The sequence below is a fragment of the Natrix helvetica genome (assembly GCF_964273705.1).
Source record: "Natrix helvetica genome assembly, chromosome: Z".
In the NCBI taxonomy this organism is placed as follows: domain Eukaryota; kingdom Metazoa; phylum Chordata; class Lepidosauria; order Squamata; family Natricidae; genus Natrix; species Natrix helvetica.
The window spans coordinates 72,830,353-72,854,245 of NC_138554.1; the positions used below are offsets into that span (position 1 = coordinate 72,830,353).

Consider the following 23,893-nt stretch of genomic DNA (forward strand, 5'->3'; position numbering starts at 1 on the left):
GGCGGGAAAGTAACCTGCAATTCTTGGACATCAATAATGTTGTGCAAGCCCTAGTCTCTAGGTCTCTTATTGCAGGAGTCCATGGTTGGGCAGGAGGGTTAAACACCATACAATGGGTACCTTCTCTGCAAAGCAAGAGTGCAACCTCACTGACCCAGGCTTTATAATTCTGTCCTGACAGTTTTAATTTGGACTCACCAGTCAAAGGAGTGACAGAAAATGCATGTTGAGGAATATGCATTTGAACAACTTGCTGTGCAGGTTGTTGTTGTACCAGGGGGTTCTGTAATCGGACCTGTGGTCTCTGTTGTATTACAGCTGGAACTGGAGCTTATGCAGCAAAATTAACTTGGCTTGCTTGAGGGGCAGACATTTGCCTTTGCTGCATTAAGTATTGCCTTGTTCCATCTGGACAGGCACGTGCACCATCAGGAGGTGCTGAAAATTGGGTCAGGGAAAGCATTTGTAGCCTACCAGCCTGAATACTTGAATAGTCTACAGACATTTGTGAATCTGTTGCATTGCCTGAAAATGCTTGTTAATTTTAAAATGCCTGTCGGTTCCTTTTAATAAATTATTTCTGCCAGGAGATGGCGGTGCAGCTTCACTTCTTGGCTGCAATATTTCTGCCTGCGTGGCATATTTTGGAGAACAAAGGAGATCATGTGGCAATTGTGACGTGTGCACATCTCTCTGTTCTGATTTGCCTGACACAGTATCCTCCAGGGGGCGTGTCTTAGGCTTTGGAGAAGAAGGCAATATGGCGTTTTCAGAAATTTGAAAAACATGAGAGTCTCTCTTCTCTGACTTGAGCATGGAATAAGCTCTTTTGGCTTGTAAAAGCTCATTTTCAAAAAATTCTATTTGATTATGATAGCTTTCCATATCTTGCTCAGAAGTCTGGGGAGATTCATATGTTTCTCTTTCTGCTTGGTATTTGCTCTAGCAGCAATGAACACTTTGGTTTAGCCCCGAGCATTTCAAAATCTCTTGGAGATATTTGGGAGCATGCATATTCAGAAGGGAGTATCACTGACCTCGGTCGGAACACATCTCCTTCAAAAGCAGCTTTATTTTCTTGAGATCTGTGTAAGAACATTTCTCCCACGGCAGATTCTCCACCCGGTCCGGTTGCTGAAGTTATCGGCGTTTGAAAGCCAGCGTGAAAAGCTTTCTACCTCTGTATCAGAGGGGAGGGAACCATCGGAATGTGCCCCATCTTTCTGTTTCTTTTTCTTTTTCAGCATTGTAGAAGAATGATCTAATCGTTCCTCAGTCGATATAAATCATCTTGTCTAATTAAGCCTAGTCGCTTATCTTTTGGAAAGTAACTAACAACGAAAAAGCCATAAATCAGATAAACCAAACTCTGTTACCATTTGTGAAGGAGGGGGAGTTCCCCCCTAAATTAATGAGGTGCTGGATCTTGGCATTCCTTGTAGCATACATTTGAAATAAGCGAAAATAAACCCGGGGCATGTTCTAATAAAAACACTTTAATATAAAAGAAAGTAAAAATACAAAACTTTGCTATCTAAATCTTACATTTTGGCAAGAGCTATGTTGCCCACCTTCTTTGGCAGGCGAACGGGAGATCAGAAGGAAAGTAAAGAATGTGTGACGTATTATGAGACATGCGCATTAATCATTGTCAGATAAGAAACAATCCAGTCTACTGTATAACTCAGAATATAAGCACAATTTGACAAACCAATTAATGCAGTGACAAATTAACCATTCTTAATATCATGTTTCAATATCTAGACTATCTGATATATTATTCTATTTTTAATCCTTAACTATTATATATCACAGAATTATATATCACACTGTTATCTTATGCAAATAAATATCTCTCTGTTATATCAGTTATACAGATACTCAGTTCTAATAATCAGCTTCTCTATGGTTTTCTTTCAATAATTCCCCTTTCTTTTTTTCCCACTTTCTTCTAGTTCCTAATATTAATATTACTTATGTATCCTTATTGTAGATTTATGTATGTGTGTGTGTGTATGTATGTATGTATGTACGTACGTACGTACGTACGTATGTATGTATGTATGTATGTATGTATAAATCCTATCGGTTTTCCCTCTACAATCACTTCTATTATTCACGCTGCCACTTTCCACTCCCCTCCTTTGCTCTCGCTGCTTTTCGGTACCAATCCAGACTGTAAAATTGTGTCCTTAATTTATAACAACATTTGAGCTTAAAATTGCTGCTGCTAAGCAAAACAGTTGTTAAGTGACTTTTGTCCCAATAATTTCAGTGGTTAAGCAAATCTGGCTGCCCCCATTCACTTTGCTTTTTGGAAGCTGGCTGGGAAGGTTATAAATGGTAATCACGTGACTCTGGAACATTGCAACCATCATAAATGCATGCCAGTTGACAAGCATCCACATTTTGATCACATGGCCATGGGGATGATGCAATTGTTTTACATGTAAAAAAATGGCCATAAGTTACTTTTTTCAATGATGTTGTAACTTCAAATGGTCGTTAAACAAATGGTTATAAGTCAAGGACTACCATGTTTCCCTGAAAATAGGACATGCCCACGCACTCCACATGCCCCTACCATATCCACTGGTAAGAGGGCCCGCTGCAAAAATAGTGGCAGGCCAGCAACACACCTCATACCCCACTCCTTCCTGTGTAAAAGAGTGGATGAGAAAGATGGCAAGGGGAGCCATGTCTCGCTCCACGCCCCACCTGCCATCCCCCTCTGCACCAGTAAAAGATGCCAGAAATAACATGCAGGTGGAGCGAGACATGGCTCCCCTTGCCATCTTTCTTGCCCCCTCGCTGGGCATGGCAGGGTTTCCTGCCCATCCCTTAGCCACCCACCTTCCTTAGGGTTGCAGTTTAGGGGTGGCAGGTGGGACGGGGCAGAAGTGAGGCACGTGTCCTAGCGGTACCGGAGACTTGCAGCTCCGTTGCGTTCCTCGCCATTTTGTCCAGGGAAGCACCTTATTTAGAAAAACCTCACGAGTTTGAGAAATTTGTTTGATTTGCAAGGTTTTTTTTTACAAGGTGCTTCCCTAGACAAAATGACCAAGGACACAATGGAACTACAAGTATCCGATATCACTAGAACGTGTGCCTCACTTCTCCCCTGCTCCACCTGCCACCCCTCTCACTAAAGAGATGGTGGGGAAGGGAAGCAGGATGCTGTTGCCATTGTGGTGAGGTGGGAGATGTTGGGCCGAGAGACGCACATCTTACAGGACACTGACAGCTCCCTTGTGTCTCTTGGCCAGTTTGTGCAGAGAAACACCTTGCACGATAAAGAAAAACTACTTATGAGTTCGAGAAGTTAATTGCTCGCACTTACGAGAGGTTTTCCTTTACGATGCAAGGTGTTTCCCTGCACAGACTGGCCGAGAGATGAAACAGAGCTGTCAATGTCTGGTAAGACTTGTGGCCTGGCCTGCCCCATCCCCTGCCCCTTCTGACCCTCCAAATTGTGCCCCATCAAAAGATACATGTCTTACTGGAGACTGGCAGTTCCATCACGTTCCTCACCATTGTGTCCAGGGAAACACCTTGTAAAAAAACCTTCACGCGAATTCGAGAAGTTTCATTAAACTTTGATTATGTGTTTCCCTGGACACAATGGCGAGGAACGCGACAGAGCTGGAAAGGTAAGACACGCATCTTGCTTCTCAACCGCCCCACCTGTCAGAAAATAATAACAAACACACACACACACACACACACACACACACACACAGAGAGAGAGATAATAAGGCCAAGGCCATATTTCAGGGGTAAAAAGAAAATAGGACCCTGTCTTATTTTCGGGGAAACACGGTACCTGTACTAAAACTTTTCTCAACTTTGAGAATTACTGCTCAAAACAAAAACAAATGTATTATATTAACCTTTGTATGTCATTATTTTTTCTTATAGAGGAAAATATCTGTGAAATATGCCTTTCTCCTATACTGCCTACAGGTATAATTATATGGCTGTACTTTGCATTCAGTATACATGTTCTGTAGAGAATAAATACTGGCTGGAATCTGTTTAGAATATCTGATTGCTGCAATGTTAATTGTTAGAAATGTTATTTTAGTGCCCCACCAGTAGTCCTAGCCGTGTTTTCTTTTCCATTTGCATATACCATTGGAACCCTTTTTGATATTTGCTTGAAACGGTTGGTATTGCTTCAAGAGATACATAAAACAGGTAGCTCTCGACTTACAACTAGACTCCTTTTAGCAATTATGCAGAATTGAGAAGTCAGTACACTTCAGTTCCAAATATGAAAAAAGTACCCTATGGTTCTCCAAAATTCATAACTGTAGTCTCCACTATCAAAATGTTGCCTCCCAGATTTAAAGGAATAGTCCAATTACCTCTGCTTCCTTTAAAAAAAGATTAGGGCTACGCTATTTTATATGATAAAAAATCCAATTTACAATATGACAGTGTCATAGTTCATTAACAAATTAATTACTATGTAATCAAATTGAGAAGCTATATGAAATTAAGTAGGAAAAGAAATAATAGCTGATTTTAAATTTCACTGTTGTATTTCAAGAAGTCATAATAATCCATTTTATAGATAGAGATCTCAGGTAGAATATTTTACTAAACTGGATGTAACACATTATTTCTTACAATGTGTGTTCATCTTAGAACCATAGATGTCCACCTGCTTCCATGGATAAACACGACTTTTCAAGAACAAAAATACTGTATTTTCCAGTCTATAAGATGCACTTCCCCCCACAGAAAAAGTGGGTGAAATTGTCTGTGCGTCTTATACAGCGAATGCTGCTGCCACCCACTAGCCAGCCTCTACCCTTCATCTTCTGTCTCCCAGCAATTTGCCTTCTTGCAGCAAACAGCAAACAGCCTGGTCAGCTTCAGAACACCTGATTTAGCACTAGAAACTGATTGGCAGAATACCGCCGATCAGCTGTTCCAGGCTGCAGGGATTGCTACCACCACCGCCTATTGTTGCCACCACCTATCGCCACCTCCACACACCCCATTTTTGGCCTCCGCATGCCCCATTTTTACCTTCTGCACATCCCATTTTTGGCCTCCACATTTGCATTTTGGGCCTCCATGCATCCTGCTTTCGGCCTGTTCCAGGTGATGGCAATCCCTGCCGCCTGGAACGAACCAAAAATGGCTCACACGGAGGCTGGAAATAGAACATGTGAAGGCCGAAAATGGGGTTTGTGGAGGCGGTGATAGGTGGCTGTGGGAATGGGTGGCAGGGATTCCCACATATTGAAACAGCTAATCGGTGGTATTCCGGGAGGCCGATCCAACTGCCAATCAGATGCTCGTGCTAAATCAGGCTGTTCTTTTTTTTTTTGAAAATTTTTTATTGTTTTAATTAAACAAAAAACACACACACACCCCAAAAAAACCATTCTTCATTACATCTTCCAGAAAGCATGTCAATTGGTTACAAATAAATTTCGTGCATTGCTACCACAATCATTCTTTATACTTCATTCATATTGGATTGTACATTTTAAATCAAAAGTCGTTATGTATTTTACCATCAATGTACCATCATTCTCATTTAACTATAATTGTTTAAACATGCTTTTATCTAGAATCATTTATATTTAAAGACACAACCACATACTGGCATTCATTAGCTGTTTCTGTAAACCTCATGCTTATACCCAATTGCTTTCACCAATGCCAACACATATAAAATCATTAAACATTATCCATTAACATTTCGTTATTGTTATTGTAGTTATCTAACATCTTTATAATAAATCTAAACATAAATTTATTAATAGAATTTATAAGTACCCAGGAGAGATTACATCTTTATAACAAAATCCAAAACAAAAAAAGTATTAGTAAAATTGATAAATCTTTTTCCCAGGTCCCAAGTTTATATCCAAATTGTTTTTACTAATTAAAGTTATTATTTCATTATTATCACAATGGGTTATTTGTTAACGAATAAATATTTTAAAAACAAAGGCATTCTATAATCATCTACAAAACCGTACTTATTAATCACCACAGATTAACTGTTTTTAATTATCAACACTCCTTGACAACCTGTGTTTCCAGTAACAAAACAATCTTATCTCTTTAACCAGTAACATTTTGTTATTGTTATTGTAGTTATCTAACATCTTTATAATAAATCTAAACAAAAATTTATTAGTAGAGTTTATAAATACCCAGAAAAGATTACATTTTTATAACAAAATCCAAACAAAAAAATATTGGTAAAATTAATAAATCTTTTTCCCAGGTCCCAATTTATGGTTTATATCCAAATTGTTTTCACTAATTAAAATTATCATTTCACTGTTATTATCATAATGGATTATCTGTTAACGAATAAACATTTTGAAAACAAAAACATTATATAAGCATCTACAAAGTCCTACTTATTAATCACCAAAGATTAACTAAGTTTTTAATTATCAGCATTCATTGTCAACCTGTGTCTTTCCAGTAATAAAACACTCTTATCTCTTTAGCCAGTTGTTGCGTCAATTCTCTTATTAGCTTCTTTATAGAGTTCTTGAAAACTTCTCTCTGCACTTTTTTGTTCAGAAGATTTCTCATATAGTCTCGTTCCCCTTCAGCTGGTATTAAAATTAACATGTCTTTGATTATCAGACGTCTTTCTAAAGCTGTTTCTCTTCTTAATTCCATCATCAAATCCATATCTTGACAAGAGAGATAGAGCTCCAGATAGTCAAATTCACTTTTCAATATCTTTTCACTTTCACTCATGGGTGCTTCATTAGTAGATTCATCTGTTGTCTTGCCTTTATCTTCTATATCTTCTATATCTTCATTCTCTTCTTTAGTTTTTGGAGCTCCAACCCCTTCATCTTTTGCTATGCAAAACAATAATTTATCAAACCTCTTATCAAATCTCTCGGATCCTTCCAATAAATTTTGAAGTCCATCCAAAACATCTTGGAGACTTAAGGCTTCCTCACCTGTATATAGATACATATTTCTGAAAAAAGAAAAAAAATCTAAACTCCACTGCCACCCTCACCTTCAATATCTCTTTGATGTATAAAAATACTTTTATTTTGAAATCACGTATGCACAAGTTTCTTCTAATTTTTTCAGAGATGGAAGGTTCTATCTTTTCTTTTCCTTCCCTTATCCAAAATATTTCTCACAGACACCTGTAAAGGGACAGTCCGTGTCCTTGAAATGTTATCAGTCCACAAACAAGCTACAAACCCTCCAACTTCAGTAAAATCAAGGAAAGTAGAACAGAGGATACATTGTTTCAAAAGAAAAGAAAAACCAAGTTCTGGCTCCCGAGTGGCAGATTCAACTTTCTCTTATTCGTTTCAGGCTTAAAAAAAAAAAGCAAAAGTCTCTAAGTATCTTTAATAAAATTTAATAAACAGTAGAAGGAAGAATTGTTAAAATAAAAAAGAGGTTTTACTTCAGCCAAAAAATAAAGTAACAGGGAATAGAAGAAAAAATCAATTCATTCACTTAAGAGGAGAAACGGGAAGCGTTACAATCACTTCAATCCACAAAATGTTGTTACATTAAAAAAAAGGAAAAAAAACTTTCTAAGGCAGTCCAATAGAGATAAATTTTGCTGCTTTAATCTTAGCTTAAAGGACTAATTTATCCTATTTAAAAAAAAGGTTTCTTTGGGCGATCATTCTCAAAAGAAAAAAAAATCTCACCAAATAGACTCACTTTCACTTTAACTGCCTTTCCTTTGGAGCCGTCTCCAACTTTGTCAGCCTGGGGACTGTCTATTTACTGCCACTTTGGAGCGCTTCCCTTGGGTCAAACAGGGACTTTGCGATGTCCCTGTGACCAGCAAGGATTTGTCTCCTTTTCACTGTCTCTCCGGGACAGCTTAGGTCCATATGGACCGTTACAGCAGTAAAAGAATCAACGGCGGTCTCGGACTATCGAGACCGCACATTGAGTCGTCGCGACATCTGGCTCGTTCTCCCTAAATCAGGCTGTTCTGAACATGTCCAGGCTGTTTGCTGCAAGGAGGCAAATTGCTGGGAGGTAGAGAGAGATTTTTTTTTTCTCCCCAAAAGCTCTCTCCATAAATACGCAGAAACAAAACAGTTTATCTATTTGGTGAAAGAGATTTGAAAGTGTTCATAAATATCTCCTCATTAATAAAGTGTAATATTTTATCATAGTACAATATTTTGCTGATTTTTGTTATTTACATTAATGTATTTAATATATTTTTCTCTTTCCCTTTGCCAGATGCATCTAAATCTTACAATGTAATAGTATTTCACTGCAGGCATATGTTCCACAAAGAATGTTTTCCTGAACCTAACATAGTAAGTGACCAATTTAATCTCTTTGTGTTCTGAACATTGTCCTAGTCTAGGTGTCGGCAACTGGCGGCTACGGAGTCACATGTGGCTGTTTGAGCCCTCTCCTGCTGCTCCCTGCTGACCCAGTCGTGTGACCTGCTCTCCACCCCGAGACACTGGCCCAACCCAGCTGTGGCTGACGTCAACCTCACTAACATGAGGGTTGGTAGGGTGGGAATGGGATCTGGAAGTAGGGTACAACGGAAATGGGGACAGGCCTGCAGCTGAGGAGCGAGCACAAGCCACAATGGTGGCTTCCCCGAAGATGACCCTTCTCCTTCTCATGCAACCCCCTGGCTGGCTGTTGTGGGGCCAGGAGGGTGCACACGAGCAGTGATACCTCAAGTAACCAGCTGGTCTTGGCAAAAGCACAGAGAAGGCATGGGAAGCGGGCGGATTGACCAGCTGATGGGCGAGCGTCTTTGGCGAAGGCACTCTGGCTTTCTCTGAGCCTGATCTATGAGGTGGCCGTGCAAGGTTCGGCAGAGCTATCCTCCTTTTCCCACTGCCCTGAGCTTCTTTACTCCTCCAGCTGAGCGGTGCCGCCACCGGTGTTGGTTGAAAAGCATCCTCTGGGTGGAAAAAGTCCCCCGTGCAAGATTTAAAGCTACCTGGAGGAAGCTTTTCAATGAACACCACCAGTAGCACTGCTGGAGGACTAAAGAAGCTCAGGGCAGCAGGAAAAGGGGGCTGGCCCTGCCGAAACTCGCACACACACACCAGGGATAAGGTTCAGAGAAAGCCAGAGTGCCCACACCGCCCATCAGCTGGTCAACCTGCCCATTCTGTATGACTTTGCTGTGCTTTGGCCAAGCCTGGCCACTCACTTGCAGAAGGTATCCCCGCTCATGTGCGAGAGAGAGAGAGAAAGAGAAAATGAAAGAGGGAAACAATCAGAGAGAAGGGGGAGAGAAAGAAGGAAAGAGAGGGGGGAGAGAAAGAGGAAAGTAGAAATGAGTGTGTGTGTGAGAGAGGGAGAGGGAGAGGGAGGGGGGGCATTGAGACATTTCCCGCAGAAAACACCAGGAGCCATAAAAACTGGATAGGCATAGCTGGAGGATTTATCATGTAGCTGGGTGGGAGTGACGTTGAGTCCACCCAGGTTTTCTGGCTCTCAGTGTTTTCTTTTCTGTGGGAAACTGGTCCAAATGGCTCTTTGAGTATTTAGGACCCTGTCCTAGTCAAAGGCAAAAGGACAAATTTGAGGATGATAATATATTCTTACCTGAATCTCTGCATGAGTTGCAAGTTACAGTACTAAAGTGATGCAAAATAATCTTTCTTTTCCCACTTGCATCTGTCCAATACACTGTCTTTTTCAACAGTTGTATTATTCTATGAATGTAATTGTAACTCAAGATAACAAGGGGGACTTTCACTTAGACTTTAACAAAAAGTTATTTTTATATCCCATTTAATACGATGGGCACTTAAAAATCAAATGATCTATTATCAATTTCTAAGAACTGAAGTAGATTTAGATTCTGTTTCTCCCTATATTTAAACATCTTCTCAAAAATAAATATGGAATATTTTCATGTGTTTTGCAATGTGGAAATTCAAGTTGCATGTTTTAATAATAATAATAATAATAATAATAATAATAATAATAATAATAATAATAATAATAATCATCTTTTATTTCTAGACCGCACCCTTTCCTAAGCAGGACTCGGGGCGGTGTACAGTCATTATTAAAACCATATACAAATACATAGACATAGACGTAGACGGAGGAGGTAGAAAATATACTGTACAATATTTAGTTAAAATACAAATAAAATTAAAATTCCCTTTAAAAATTCCCAATAAAATGTTTGCCAGGAGGTGGAAGATGGAGTTATAAATCGGCTAAGCCAGCTAATTGGAACAGGTGGGTCTTGAGCTTCTGTCGGAAGGAGTGGAGGTTGTTAGTAGTTCTAATGTCGGGGGGGAGGTCATTCCAGAGGGTCGGGCCCATCACAGAGAAGGCTCTACTCCTAGGCGTCACCCGCTGGCACTGCTTGGCGGATGGCACCTGGAGGAGTCCCTCTCTGTGAGAGCGGATAGGTCGTAGAGATGTGTGAGGTGAGATGCGGTCCCGCAGGTAACTAGGTCCCATGCCATGGAGCGCTTTGAAGATAGTAACCAACACCTTGAAACGCACCCGAAAAACCACAGGCAGCCAGTGCAGCTCGCGCAGGAATGGTGTTATATGGGAGTATCTTGTCCCTCCCATGATAACCTGCGCGGCCGCATTCTGAACTAGCTGTAGTCTTCGGGTGCATCTCAAGGGGAGCCCCATGTAGAGAGCTTTTAAGATTACAACTATTCTATTACTGGAATAAATAAACTCACTTGTATATGATTGTATATGTTTGGTAGGCATTTATTCGTTTAATTTTGTACCTTGACTTTCAACCACTCTGGATAGTCTGCAGATAAAAACACACAGGACATAAATAATACAATGATAAAAACAAAGAACAAAACATGGCACAAACCAGGCAACATCCAAACCACAACTCTATTCCCTCTGGAATGAGCTGTCCCTGGAGCTTTGCATAATCCCTGACCTCCGTCCTTCCGACGCACTCTAAAAAGTTGGCTTTTCCAGCAAGCTGGCCTGGCCTGTTAATTTTATCTAATTTTTAAAATGTTATTGTCCTATTAATTGGGTTTGTTTTTGGGGGTATGTATCTAATTTCCTTTTAACTTTTGTAATATGTGTTTTTTAATGTTGTACACTGCCCTGAGTCCTTTGGGAGAAGGGCGGCATATAAATCCAATCAAACAAACAAACATATTCTGTGGAAGGGAGCTTCAATCACCCTTGCCAAAGGCCTGGATATAAAATCAAATTTTCAAGGCTCTCTGAAATACCAACAAGGTGGGGGCCATCCAGATTTTAGAGGAATCTGATTCTAGATGGCATGAGCTACTATAGAGAAGGTGTTGGGCTTCTGATAGATAATTGTTTAATTGAAGGTATCCAGAGCACACCAATCCCAACATTGAATCAGTCAGACAGATGCTATGGGAGACAAACAGCAACCAGATCCTATGCCCTGTAGATTTTGTTGGTAATAACTGGCACAGTGAATCGCACCTAGAAGCAAACAGAGAATCAGTGCAGCTCACAGAATAAGGTGTCACATTTCATACTGAGCACATTTCATAAATATTGATTAATCTTGAAAAAAGCATTTGACTAACCCCATGCACGCAAAGGAAATCTGAATTTGTGCTTCTCACGCAACAGTACAATCCATCACCCTTAAAGCAAACTGCTATCAAATGCAGTTTCTAATTATATCAAAGCCTGTAATTCAAGGAATATGAACATGATATATAATAAAGCAATACAATAAAATATTGTGAGATACAGGTAATCCTCACTTAACAAGCACAACTGAACCTAGAATCTTATTCATAAGTCATTGCAGTTATAAGTGGATCACTGACTTACGTTTAAATCTTTTTTATGACAGTCATAAAGCAAGGCACTGCTATTGTTAAGCAAATCACTTGATTGTTAAGGAATTCCATTCTCCCAAGTGTGTGTGTGTGTGTGTGTGTGTGTGTGTGTTGCTGGAAACTGACAAAACAACATCACAATGTTATGTGACTGGATTTGAACAGGCACAGTTAATGGATTTGAGCAATAGATTGCGTATATGAACTTTTACTTATGGATGAATGTTGTAATGCTCTGGCCAAATTTTCTCTTTTATACTTCTCTCTTTATTAAATAAAACAAAAAAACTATAATCTCTTATTTATTTATTTTTAAATCATAATCTTGTCACTTTTGCTTTTATTTGCTGCCAAATATGCAGTAATATAAAATCAATCATTTTTTTTTTATTTACAGGAATCTTCATTACACTTCTGTAATATTTGCAGTGCTAAACACCATGGCCCAGGCAGCGCCATCTTGGAGATGAAAAAATAACCTCTGGCATATCAAAAACATCTGTATGTGTATGTGACTGCTTTCATGAGGGGCAAAAGAACATACACGCACACACACACATATATATTAACTATATGATAAAAAGAGCTTTAATCTTACATCTCACTGATATTTCCTATATAAATTTGAAGTCCTATGACCATATGCAGGCTATTGTTACTGACCCATCCTTGCTGCAGTTCAAATTGGTCACCTGTTTGGCCAAACCTATATTATATAACATAAGATAAATGTCTATAGGAAAATTTACTGTTGATACAGTATGACTGCAAACTAAATCATGTTATGCAGAATGCATTTTGAATCTATATTTATGGACAGGTTCAAACATTAGTCGCTGTTTAGATCTTATCTATTTTTTTCTTCTGAGAATTCCAAACAGTTTTTGTCAGTAGCAAGACAGTCAGTGTTAAGAATATTTAAATATGCTTAAATATTTAAACATTCAAATGCTACTAGATGCAAGCAGGTGCCTCTAAAAAGCTTAATTAAAAAGCCAATATTTTCCCCTTTTTCACTTGAAATAATTTACTGTATTTTTTTGAAGTATAAAACTCACTGGAGTATAAGACACACCAAGATTTTGAAGAGGTAAAATAAAATAAAAAGGTTTTGCACTCTGCAGACCTCCCAAACCCTCTGCATGCCTCATTTTTTGTGAAAAATGGGGTATGCAGAGAGATCGAGAGACCTGCAAAGTGCTCCTGGAGGCTGGGAGGCCCATTGTTTGCTCGTTTTTGCCCTCCCCAGCCCCCAGGAACACTTTACAGGCCTCCCAAACCCTCTGCATGTCCATTTTTGTGAAAGGTTTTGGGAGGCCAAAAATGCTGTATTCAGTGTATAAGATGCACCCAGATTTTTTTGTTGGGGGGGGGAGATACATCTTATACTCCAAAAAATATGGTAATCTTCAGAATTATGTATTATGCTTAAAGGGTTAGGCAAATTCATTGTGCTATTACATACATTTGGAATTCTTTAGGAATTTACAGAACTGATTCAGAGAACAACTGATCCTAGTATCATTGGCCATTGAAAATATGGGATGATGGAATTTATAATTTAACTTCTAGAAAGACTCAGCAGGAGGAGGCTGATCAAAAGTTCTATTAGTTAGCCATAAAAGTTACCTTTGTGGTTTTTTAAAAATGAAAATGATGCTAAGCAACTCTCAAGAATATACTTTTGCTGACTTTTAACTTGAACTATCCAAATAGATTAGTAATTTGTGGAACAAATAAACAAAGTGCAGCTGATCCAATGTACAGAACATTCAAAAATTAACAAGAGATTAGACAAAGTTATAGTGGAAATGGATAACACATTGTTAAATGATACCCATGTATTTGTGTTTTAAATTTTCAATAAAGACATGCTTTAAATGGACTTCTAAAGGGTATAATTTGTAGACAAGTGCTTAGAACTTACTATTGAATTGATAAAGAAAAAAGCCCTGAGCCAAGAAAATTTGGGAGTGACATTTTTTACAATTCACTCAATATAGTAAAAAGGCAGTAGAGCAGGGATTAACTGCCTCCCTTTCACCCAGGATGCCAGCCCCTATTTTCTCTCTGCCTACTATGCGTACGCCTATAGGATGGGGCCAAGGCAACTGGGAGGTCTCTTGTTGGCTCCAGGGCGGCCCCATGGGTCAAATCTAAGACCGTGTACAGAAACCAACACGTCTGGGGCCCAGGTGCGCTGCTCGCTCACGTGTGCTGGCCTTGCCGTTTGAGTTCAGGAATGAAGCCTTCAACTGAGCAAGGAAGCATCACAGGTCTAGGCCTCTCACACCTGCATCCAGCCCAGCAGAGTTTAATGCACCTTCGCTTGGATGTAAATGGGGTGTCTGCGTGCAAATGAGGCATTTGGAAATGGAGCTATCATTGAGGGCCATCCCACTACTGTGCTCCACTTTCTTGGCTTGGACCCAGCTGGGGCACCCAAGCTGCTGGCGGTGGTGGGAGCCACCTGAGCAGCCATGATATCACTCCTCAGCCAGCCAGCCCTACCTGACTAGTCCCTGTGTGGCCTGCTGGCACAAAACCTCGCCACACTTCTCATCCTCCCTGCTCAACATTGGCAGGCTCTCCTGGACAATTAGGTCCCTCATTTCTCCACTGGCATGGTGAGCTCTGGATGCGGGTGCCTCCTCACTCAGTTGAAGGCTTTCTTCCTGCCCTCGGAAAAGTAAAGCCACCGTGGAATCGAAATTTGACGCAGGAACCAACTCCCTCCGTCGCCTGGGAACACTTGTCACTTGGATGTGCTGGCCATGCCCACCCCAGCCCCTCAAGTTCAACCACAACCCTGATGCAGCCATTAACCAAATGCACCCCTGCAATAGAGCATATAAGCTCATAATTATTTTTTACATATACAAAATATGTTGGAGTTATTGAAAGGATATATGTGGGAAAAGACCAAGTTCAGCAAGCAGGGAGATGCTTTAAGGTAAGAGATCCTAAACTGTATCAGAGGTGGGTGAGTCCCAGTTTGGCCCAGACTGGGTGAACTGGTAGTGGTGGCAGCAGGAGGCTCTGCCCACCTGCCCGGATGCTTTTGCACATGTGCAGAAGCATTGCATGCATGAGCGCACACGCACAAGTGAACCAGTAGTAAAAAAAATGGAAACCAACCACTGAGCTGCATATATGCCTAGGTACTTGTAACCATCATCCTTTGCAAATGCTTTCACTATATTTCCATTTCCCAGTTCTATTCCTTCTGTTTTTTCCATTTTTCCTTGCTGAATGGATAATAATTATCTATTATTATATCCTTTATTTATTAAACATGAAATTCAGCCAACTGAACATTCAAAAATGAATTACAAATACCAATGACTGGTGCTAATGGTTGATACGGTTTGGTGCCAGGGTCCTAGGTATCAACGTAGATTTTTGTATCTTGGCTTTCATGGCATTAGTTTGTAATGCTTGTTCTTGAGCAGCCAGTATTAAACCTTCCGTATCTTTCTTGATAGTTCCCATCTTAAGCCATGTCCATGTCAAGTTGTCGTCACATTTTCCTTCAATGTTTTTCAGGTGTTGTCCATGCAAAGCTTTGGTTTTCCAACTATTTGATCTGTCATCCAGCTGTTTTTCCTTATATTTTTCCTTTGTTTCTGTTGTTTTTATGCTGTTCTCCATTTTCACAGCCTGCAGCAATTTTTCTGTACTTTGGTTCACATAATCATTCAAAGTTCGTTTTTCTTCTTCTACAGTTTGATGGATTTGCAATAGTATGGTTCATTGACATTGCAATACCTGGTGATACACAAATTGAAGATGAACAGCAAGAAAAAAATCACAAAATACCAGGACTTGCAAATTGAAGTTGAGCGACTGTGGAAAAAGAAATCATGTGTTGTCCCAATTGTAATTGGAGCCCTTGGAGCAATACCTAAAGGGCTACCTCGCTATTTGAAAATTCTAAATTTACCGGACTTGAACATTCTGACTCTACAAAAAACCATCCTACTTGAAACAACTTATATCCTCCGACGTTACCTTAACAGTTCCTAGGTCCTTGGTTAGGACTCGGGCTGTTAGGCTACCAACCAGCCCCAAAGGTTGTGAATCTCACCAAAGATTAACCAAATAACAACAACAACAACAACAACAACAACTAAATCAGTTGAACCAACTGATGAACCAACTCAAAAACAAAAAGAACTGAAGGACAAGATCATGGAGCATTTTCTGGCTAGTGAGGAAAGGCAACATTTACCAACATTAAAAACTGTCCCTAAGAAAATTTTGGGTCCTATCATGAAAATGGTTAATGCAGTGCTTTCAACAATTGAATCGGGATCCATCTTGGAAACGAATCAGTTAATGTACAGTGCAGCTGTAATAGTCACTAATGAACTAGGCATTAAAATCAAAGCATCTAAACACACAATGGAAAAAGCATCAAAGCCAAAGTGGAAAATCCAATTAGAATAAAAAGTCAAAAAATTAAGGGCAGATGCTAGCAACTTAAAGAACATGCATGAGCAACAGCTTAAAAACAGCAAAATAATAGATCAGCTAATCAGAAGATATAGATTGGATACAAGAAACATCAATGAAGCTGTAGAGATTGTAAAACAGCAGATAACAGCAACAGCTAGAAAAATTGAGAGATATGGGGCACGAATCATCCAATACAAACAAAATCAACAATTTTGATCAGACCAACAGCGTTTTTATCAAAATCTTAATGTGTATGGTGACACCAAAAGTGAAAAACCAGAAAAGCAGGGCACAGCTGAATTCTGGAAAGGATTGTAGGAAAATGCAACGGTCTACAATAAGGAAGCAAAGTGGATACATGACTTTGAGAAAAGCATTGGTAACAAACAAATGCAAGTATTAGAAATAACAACTGAGATGGTCAAAAGTCGAGTACAAAAAGTAAAGAATTGGACATCACCTGGAAATGACCAATTACATGGTTTCTGGCTCAAATATCTGACCAGTTTACATGCAATATTGGCCAGGCAACTGAATGAAATTTTACAAAATGGTCAAATTGATAAATGGTTGACAACTGGAAAAACACACTTGATTCAGAAAGATGCAACTAAAGGAACAATACCTAAAAACTACAGACCAATAACATGCTTGCCAACAACCTTCAAATTACTCACAGGCAATATTGCAGATAATATTATGAATTATTTGGAAACAAACAACATCTTGCCAGTAGAGCAAAAAGGCAATAAAAGAAGGAGCAGGGGCACAAAAGATCAGCTCCTGATTGATAAAATGATATTAGAAAATTGTAAGAAAAGAAAAACGAACATGAATATGGTCTGGATTGATTATAAAAAGGCATTCGACTCATTGCCACATAGTTGGATCATAAAATGCTTAGAAACAACTGGCATTAGCAAAAATATTACATCCTTCACTGAAAAGGCGATGAAACAATGGAGAACTGAGTTGGCAGTAGGGAATGAGAACTACGGAATGTTTAATATCAAGTGAGGAATTTTCCAGGGTGATTCACTTTCATCTCTTCTCTTCATCATCATGACGATCCCACTATCAGTAATCTTTAAAAAATGAAATTAGGCTACCAAACAGCCAAAGAAGCTGAAAAAATTTCGCATTTATTATATATGGAAGATTTGAAACTCTATGGTAAGTCAGAAATAGAAATCCAATCACTGACACAGTCTGAGTATTCAGCACCGATATTTCAATGCAGTTTGGCATGGAAAAATGTGCCACTGTATCCATAAAAAGGGGCAAAATCACTGCGTGTGAGGAAATTGAAATGCCCAATGGCCAACTAATTAAATGCAACGAAAATGAAGCCTACAAATACTTAGGCATTCTGCAGTTGGATAACATCAAACATGGAGAAGTAAAAACTATTATCAGGAGAGAGTACACCAACAGAGTTAGGAAAATTTTGAAATCTAAATTAAATGGTAGAAATACAATCAAGGCCATAAATATCTGGGCAATACCAGTTATAAGATACACAGCTGGTATAGTTAACTGGACACAAGCTGATTTGGACATTTTGGACTGAAAAACCAGGAAACTAATGACAATGCACTACAGTTTACATCCATGCGGCGACATGGTAGACTATACCTGCCCCGGAAATCAGAGAATTATTACAAGTGAAGCAAATAGTTGAAGAAGAAAAACATGCACTGGCTGATTATTTAAAAGAAAGTCAAGAACATCTATTAATCGAAGTAAAGAACAAAAACCTACGGAAGGCCCAACAGATGAAACAAGAATACAGAAAAGATGTGATAAAATCAAAAATGGAGAGTTGGCAGAACAAAGCATTGCATGGTCAATTTCTGGAAAAAATAAAAGGTAAAGTGGACAGTGAAAAAACTTGGTTACGGTTAACAACAGGTACATTAAAGAAAGAAACAGAGTCACTAATCCTGGCTGCGCAAGAACAAGCTATCTGAACAAATGCCATTAGGGCCAAAACCGAAAAATCCTCTGATGATGCCAAATGCAGACTCTGCAAAGAAGTTGATGAAACTGTTGACCACATACTCAGCTGCTGTAAAAAAATCGCACAGACTGATTATAAATTGCGGCACAATTCAGTAGCACAAATGATCCACTGGAATTTGTGCAAAAATTATAATATTAAAACAACAACAAACTGGTAGGAACATAAGCCTGAAAAAGTCACCGAAAATCAGATGGTCAAGATCCTATGGGATTTTCATATACAAACGGACAAAATACTGGCGCATAACACACCAGACATCACACTGGTTGAGAAAAATAAGGTTACAATCATAGACATCGCAATACCAGGTAATAGCAGTGTCGACAAGAAGGAACATGAAAAAAATCACGAAATACCAGGACCTAAAAATTGAAATTCAACGATTATGGCACAAACCAGCAGTGGTAATTCCAGTGGTAATTGGCACACCGGGAGCTATTCCAAAAGCACTGGAATTACATTTAAAACAGTTAAAACTTGACAAAATCACCATCAGTCAAAGGCAAAAAGCTGCACTGCTTGGATCTGCATGTATATTACGAAAATACATTACGACGTCCTAGGCCCCTGGGTGGGGCCCGACTAGTAATCAATGCCAAATCCGGCGAAACAACTGGCCACTGTGATACAATTGTATAACAACAACAACAACAACAACACATTATCTTTATTATGGTCAAACACCAGCAACAGACATTACATTTTACAATATATTTAAAAAGTACTGACATTAAAATATATTTTAAAAATACTGACATTAAAAGTGGATAATAACATTTATGCTCTCAAACTGTTGGGCCACTCCCTGGTTTACGTAGGTGAATAGCTGGTAAGTATGAGAATAAATTCAATGGTCCAGAAATTGTTAGAGATATGTCCAAATAATTGGTACAAGATGACAGCTATAATTCTATAACCAATTTTTTTCTTGTGTACATTGCAGCAACAGAGAATTTTGCCAAAGCATGCGTGATAGACAGGTTTGAGTCCTGGAGGAGAAAGCCTACATAAAAAGTGTCTGCCCTCTCTGGCAATCTCTCTAGTAAGGGGAGAATATATATAGAACTATGAACTCTGTATAGCTCACAGTACAATAAAACATGTGAGATATCTTCAATTTCTCCTTTACCATATGTACATACCCGTTGTGCTATTGGACTTCCCTTATACCTGCCCTGGAGGAGTGCTGAAGGAAGAATGTTAAATCTGGCTCTGAAGAAAGCTATTCTTTGTTTTGGGAAGATCATTTAGATATCTTGCCGATTCCCACACACCCTATTTCATTCTGTCCCTACTGTGGAGAGCAAACCTATTTAGTTCTTCTTGGAACTCCATGTCCTTCATTCTATTGATTACTACCTGCTTTGCTTGGTCAAAGCCTAGAGACATTAAGAATACTGGTGAGAGCCCATAAGAGCCCAGCTTGTGATCTATTGCCTGTTTCCAGGAAGAGGGAAAGTTGTCAGTCAACACTAGTAGGGACAGTCCCTCTGGAAAGAAATGCATTTTAAGCCAATGAATGATCATCTTCCAGGCTCTTACCTGAATTTGAGGCATGCCTGTCTCAGTTCTTAACTGGGCATTTGGAGTTCCTTTGGGTGCAGCTAAGATGGCTTGCAGGAATTTGGTTTGTATGGATTCTAGCAAGTCTTTCTTTGCGAGGATTCCTGTTTGTGCCCCATATAGAATTTGCGCCAATGTTTTGGCTTCGAAAAATTTTAAGGCAGCAGGTACCAACTGCCCTCTGCCTGTGTAAAAGAAGTGTATAATTGCATTTGAGGACCTAATAGTGATAGATTAAAGATGTATTGCACATAATCAGGAGACCTTATGAGATGTCAAGTAGTATGCAAAATATGGCCCATTTTAAATTTAATCATCCCGTTTCAATTGGAGATTCCCCTATGCTCTTCAAAATGCAAAATAACTGCTTTTGAATGGAAAATTGGTAGTTTTGAGCATTGTGAAAGTGTTTCAAGTATGGAGAGAGAGCATGTGTTGCTGGGCGTGGCTCATGGTAGAAGGTATTAAAGAAGTGATTGAAGTATTGCTAATCTATTGTTCACTGCTGTTAAAGTGTTTCCAAATCTTGTTAATTTTTTTCCTGGACTCATATACCATTCTAATTTTCAACTGACTTCAAGAAGCTTATAATCCTGAAAATGATATTAGGCAACAACAGTCAGTAACAATAGACAATATATAACAAATTACTTTTTAAAATTAATTCTCATTTGTGGCAGTCATGTTCTATAAAATCATCAAAAATATTGAACTAGTTAATACAGTACTAAACCTCAAATAGAACATGCAGGTTGGGTGACTCAATTTTTTCATTACTCTGTAGATAACTAATAATGACCATGAAAATGCTGCAAATATGGATATTTGACAGTTCTATGGAGTGCTTAAATCTGTCTCTCCATCCCAACTCCCCTGGCTGGCCCGTGGAGAATTACAATGCTGTAGGCAAATTCCAAAAGAAGTAATCTGTGAATAATGAGGATCAACTGTACTTTTATGTCATGGTCTCATAATCCACATAAATACTTGTTCTTATATATCTCACAAAATCAGTGACGTGCGGTCACTAGAGGCAGGGGAGGCAGGGCCTCACCTCTCTTCATGGAATAATAGTATATAATATTATATACTATATATAATATTATATACATCCGTCCGGCCGCGCCCGGGAGACGCGGAGGGAGCAATGTTGTCGGCGCCTCCGGATGACGAACCAGTCGCTTGCTTTCGTCATCGGGAGGCCGACAACATTTCTGCCTCCACGTCTCCCGGGCGCCGAAGCAGTCCGGCGAGCGAGCGAGCGAGGCAGCGAGATCTTCGGTCACTCGTCCACCGGACTGCTTCCGCATCTCCCGGGCGCGGATGGACGAAGGGAGCCAGAATGGCGCCGAAGCAGTCCGGCGAGTGAGGCAGCGAGATCTTCGGTCACTCGTCCACCGGACTGTCTTGGCGCCATTCTGGCTCCCTTCGTCCATCCGCGCCCGGGAGATGCGGAAGCAGTCCGGTGGACGAGTGACCGAAGATCTCGCTGCCTCGCTCGCTCGCTCGCCGGACTGCTTCGGCGCCATTCTGGCTCCCTTCGTCCATCCGCGCCCGGGAGATGCGGAAGCAGTCCGGTGGACGAGTGACCGAAGATCTCGCTGCCTCGCTCGCTCGCTCACCGGACTGCTTCGGCGCCATTCTGGCTCCCTTCGTCCATCCGCGCCCGGGAGATGCGGAAGCAGTCCGGTGGACGAGTGACCGAAGATCTCGCTGCCTCGCTCGCTCGCTCGCCGGACTGCTTCGGCGCCATTCTGGCTCCCTTCGTCCATCCGCGCCCGGGAGACATGGAGGCAGAAATGTTATCGGCCTCCCAATGACGAAAGCAAGCGACTGGTTCGTCATCTGGAGGCGCCGACAACATTTCTCCCTCCGCGTCTCCCGGGCGCGGATGGACGAAGGGAGCCAGAATGGCGCCGAAGCAGTCCGGCGAGCGAGCGAGTGAGGCAGCGAGCGAGGCAGCGAGATCTTCGGTCACTCGTCCACCGGACTGCTTCCGCATCTCCCGGGTGCGGATGGACGAAGGTAGCCAGAATGGCGCCGAAGCAGTCCGGCGAGCGAGCGAGCGACGCAGCCTGATCTTCGGTTGCTTCCAGAGCCGGAGCGGGATGGAGCAGCCATCGCCTTGGAAGTGAGTCGCGCGGACGGAGCTTTGGGGCTGAGGAGAGAGGCAGGGACGGAGGGAGTGGGGGGAGAGGAGCCGCCCCCCTCAACCCCCAGGCAATGGGGAAAGCTTTCCCGAAATGGGGGGGGTGTCGCGGGAAATAAAAAGGGCGCGCGCTGGGGGGGGACGAAGGAGGCTTTGGCGTGCCTTAGAGGCGGGCGGGCAAGCAACGAAAGGAGCAGTGAGGGCGGGCGGTGGCTGCAGGCGGCAAGGCTTGAGCGGGGTGAAAGGGACTGGTGCCGGTAGAGGAAGTAATGCTACGCCGCGGTCCCCTTAATGTTCACTCAGGAAGGCGGAGAACGAGACCACGTGGTCTGCACACGTGGTCTGCACACGTGGTCCCATTCCCCGCCTTCCTGATGACGTCACCAGCCTCCCCAGCCATAACCCTCACCGCACGTCACTGCACAAAATTTTGTAGAAATAACCAGATTTTGTTATTTATTTATTCCACCTTTATTAATTCTATTTCTATATTATACTTTATTCATTAAACATGAAACTCAGTCAACTGAACATTCAAAAATGCATCACAAATACCATTGACTGGTGCTAATTTCTATATTATTATTATCATCATCATTATCTTAAGGTGGTGAACATATCTAACACACCTTCCTCCTATTTTTTCCACAACAACAAACCTGTGAGGTGGGTTTAGTTAAAAAGTCACTCATCTGGCTTTCATGGCTAAGGCAAGGCTAGAACTCATGTTCTTCCACTTCCTAGTCTGGTGCCTTAACTGTTAGACCTATCTCCATATGTTAAATCCCAATAAATGTTGGGGAAGTCAAATCTTCAGGCAATAGTGTTCCAAGGAAGTGTAACAATCCCTACTCAAACCTGCTGCATTCTGAACCAGCTGCAGCTTCCTAATGGTCTCTAGGGGAACTTCAGATAGAGAATATGGCAATAGTTCAAATAGGAGAGTGAGGCTTGAACTGCTTAAGAATTTTGGCTTGCTGGGGCCAAAATGTTCAAGTAATTTAAATTTAAAATGTGCCCTTAACGTACCTATTAGGTGGCTGTGTATTTTTTGTGTTAAAGAGTTCTTGGCTTGTTCATTCAAATGTGCTAGATATCTGCTGTATATTGTTTTTTTTAAAAGCAGCATTTGTATAGATCATGTCATACAAATTGACTTTTTGTTCATAATGATGCCATAACAAACTATGTTAGTTAAATGTTTACAGTCTTCTCCAGAGTTTGAAAGTTCATGCTACAGTAATTACAGAAATACATGGTGGTTTATCTTATCTGCATTAATCAGAGATTTAGCATTCTCCTAGTGAAGGAATCTGGCAAGCTTTAATTATATGCAATCATGTGCTGTTTCACATCCATGCTGTCATCTGGGTTACATCATCCCAGCTGTTTGAAAATTATTTCATGTTCCTATCTATCATATCCAAACTTGCAAATTGTGCTTTACAATAATGTAGGAGCAGTTATTTTTAATATATCTAAAGCAATATTTAATCCTTATTTCTATGATCTGTATGATTCCAGTAATATCTGTTTCCTTAGCATCTGCATGGCTTCTATATAGAATTGTATGATGAGACACACACTGCTCATTAAAGTAGTTCTTAGATGTCATAAAATTATTTTATTCAGTTTATTTTGCTATGTTGTAATTCATGTCTTTATAAATACCATATAACTATTAGTACATTGTATATTGCATTGTAAATATTAACCATTATTCTGGGGAAATTGTTTCAATACTACATTGTTGTTTCAATACTACATTACATGTGACATGAATTTCATGTAGACCCATACTGTTTGACAACAGTATGAGCTGATCGGAGCAAAAGAACAGGGCTGGGGAAAAGCTTCTGTGCTACAGCATGGCCCTTTGCCTGGCTTCCTGCCTCCTCCTGT

General features: G+C 40.4%; 1 protein-coding gene across 2 annotated transcripts in view; it reads left to right on the top strand.

The window, feature by feature from the left end:
* VPS41 (VPS41 subunit of HOPS complex) overlaps positions 1-13,677 on the top strand; it is a 241,866-nt gene extending 228,189 nt beyond the window's left edge. For both annotated transcript variants that reach the window (XM_081932591.1, XM_081932590.1), the window contains 3 exons: positions 3,919-3,963; positions 8,227-8,306; positions 12,196-13,677. In XM_081932591.1, the coding sequence (XP_081788717.1) occupies positions 3,919-3,963; positions 8,227-8,306; positions 12,196-12,276 (206 nt within the window). In that variant the 3' untranslated portion in view covers positions 12,277-13,677. The remainder of the gene's footprint in view (positions 1-3,918; positions 3,964-8,226; positions 8,307-12,195) is intronic.
* The last annotated feature ends 10,216 nt before the right edge of the window (positions 13,678-23,893 follow it).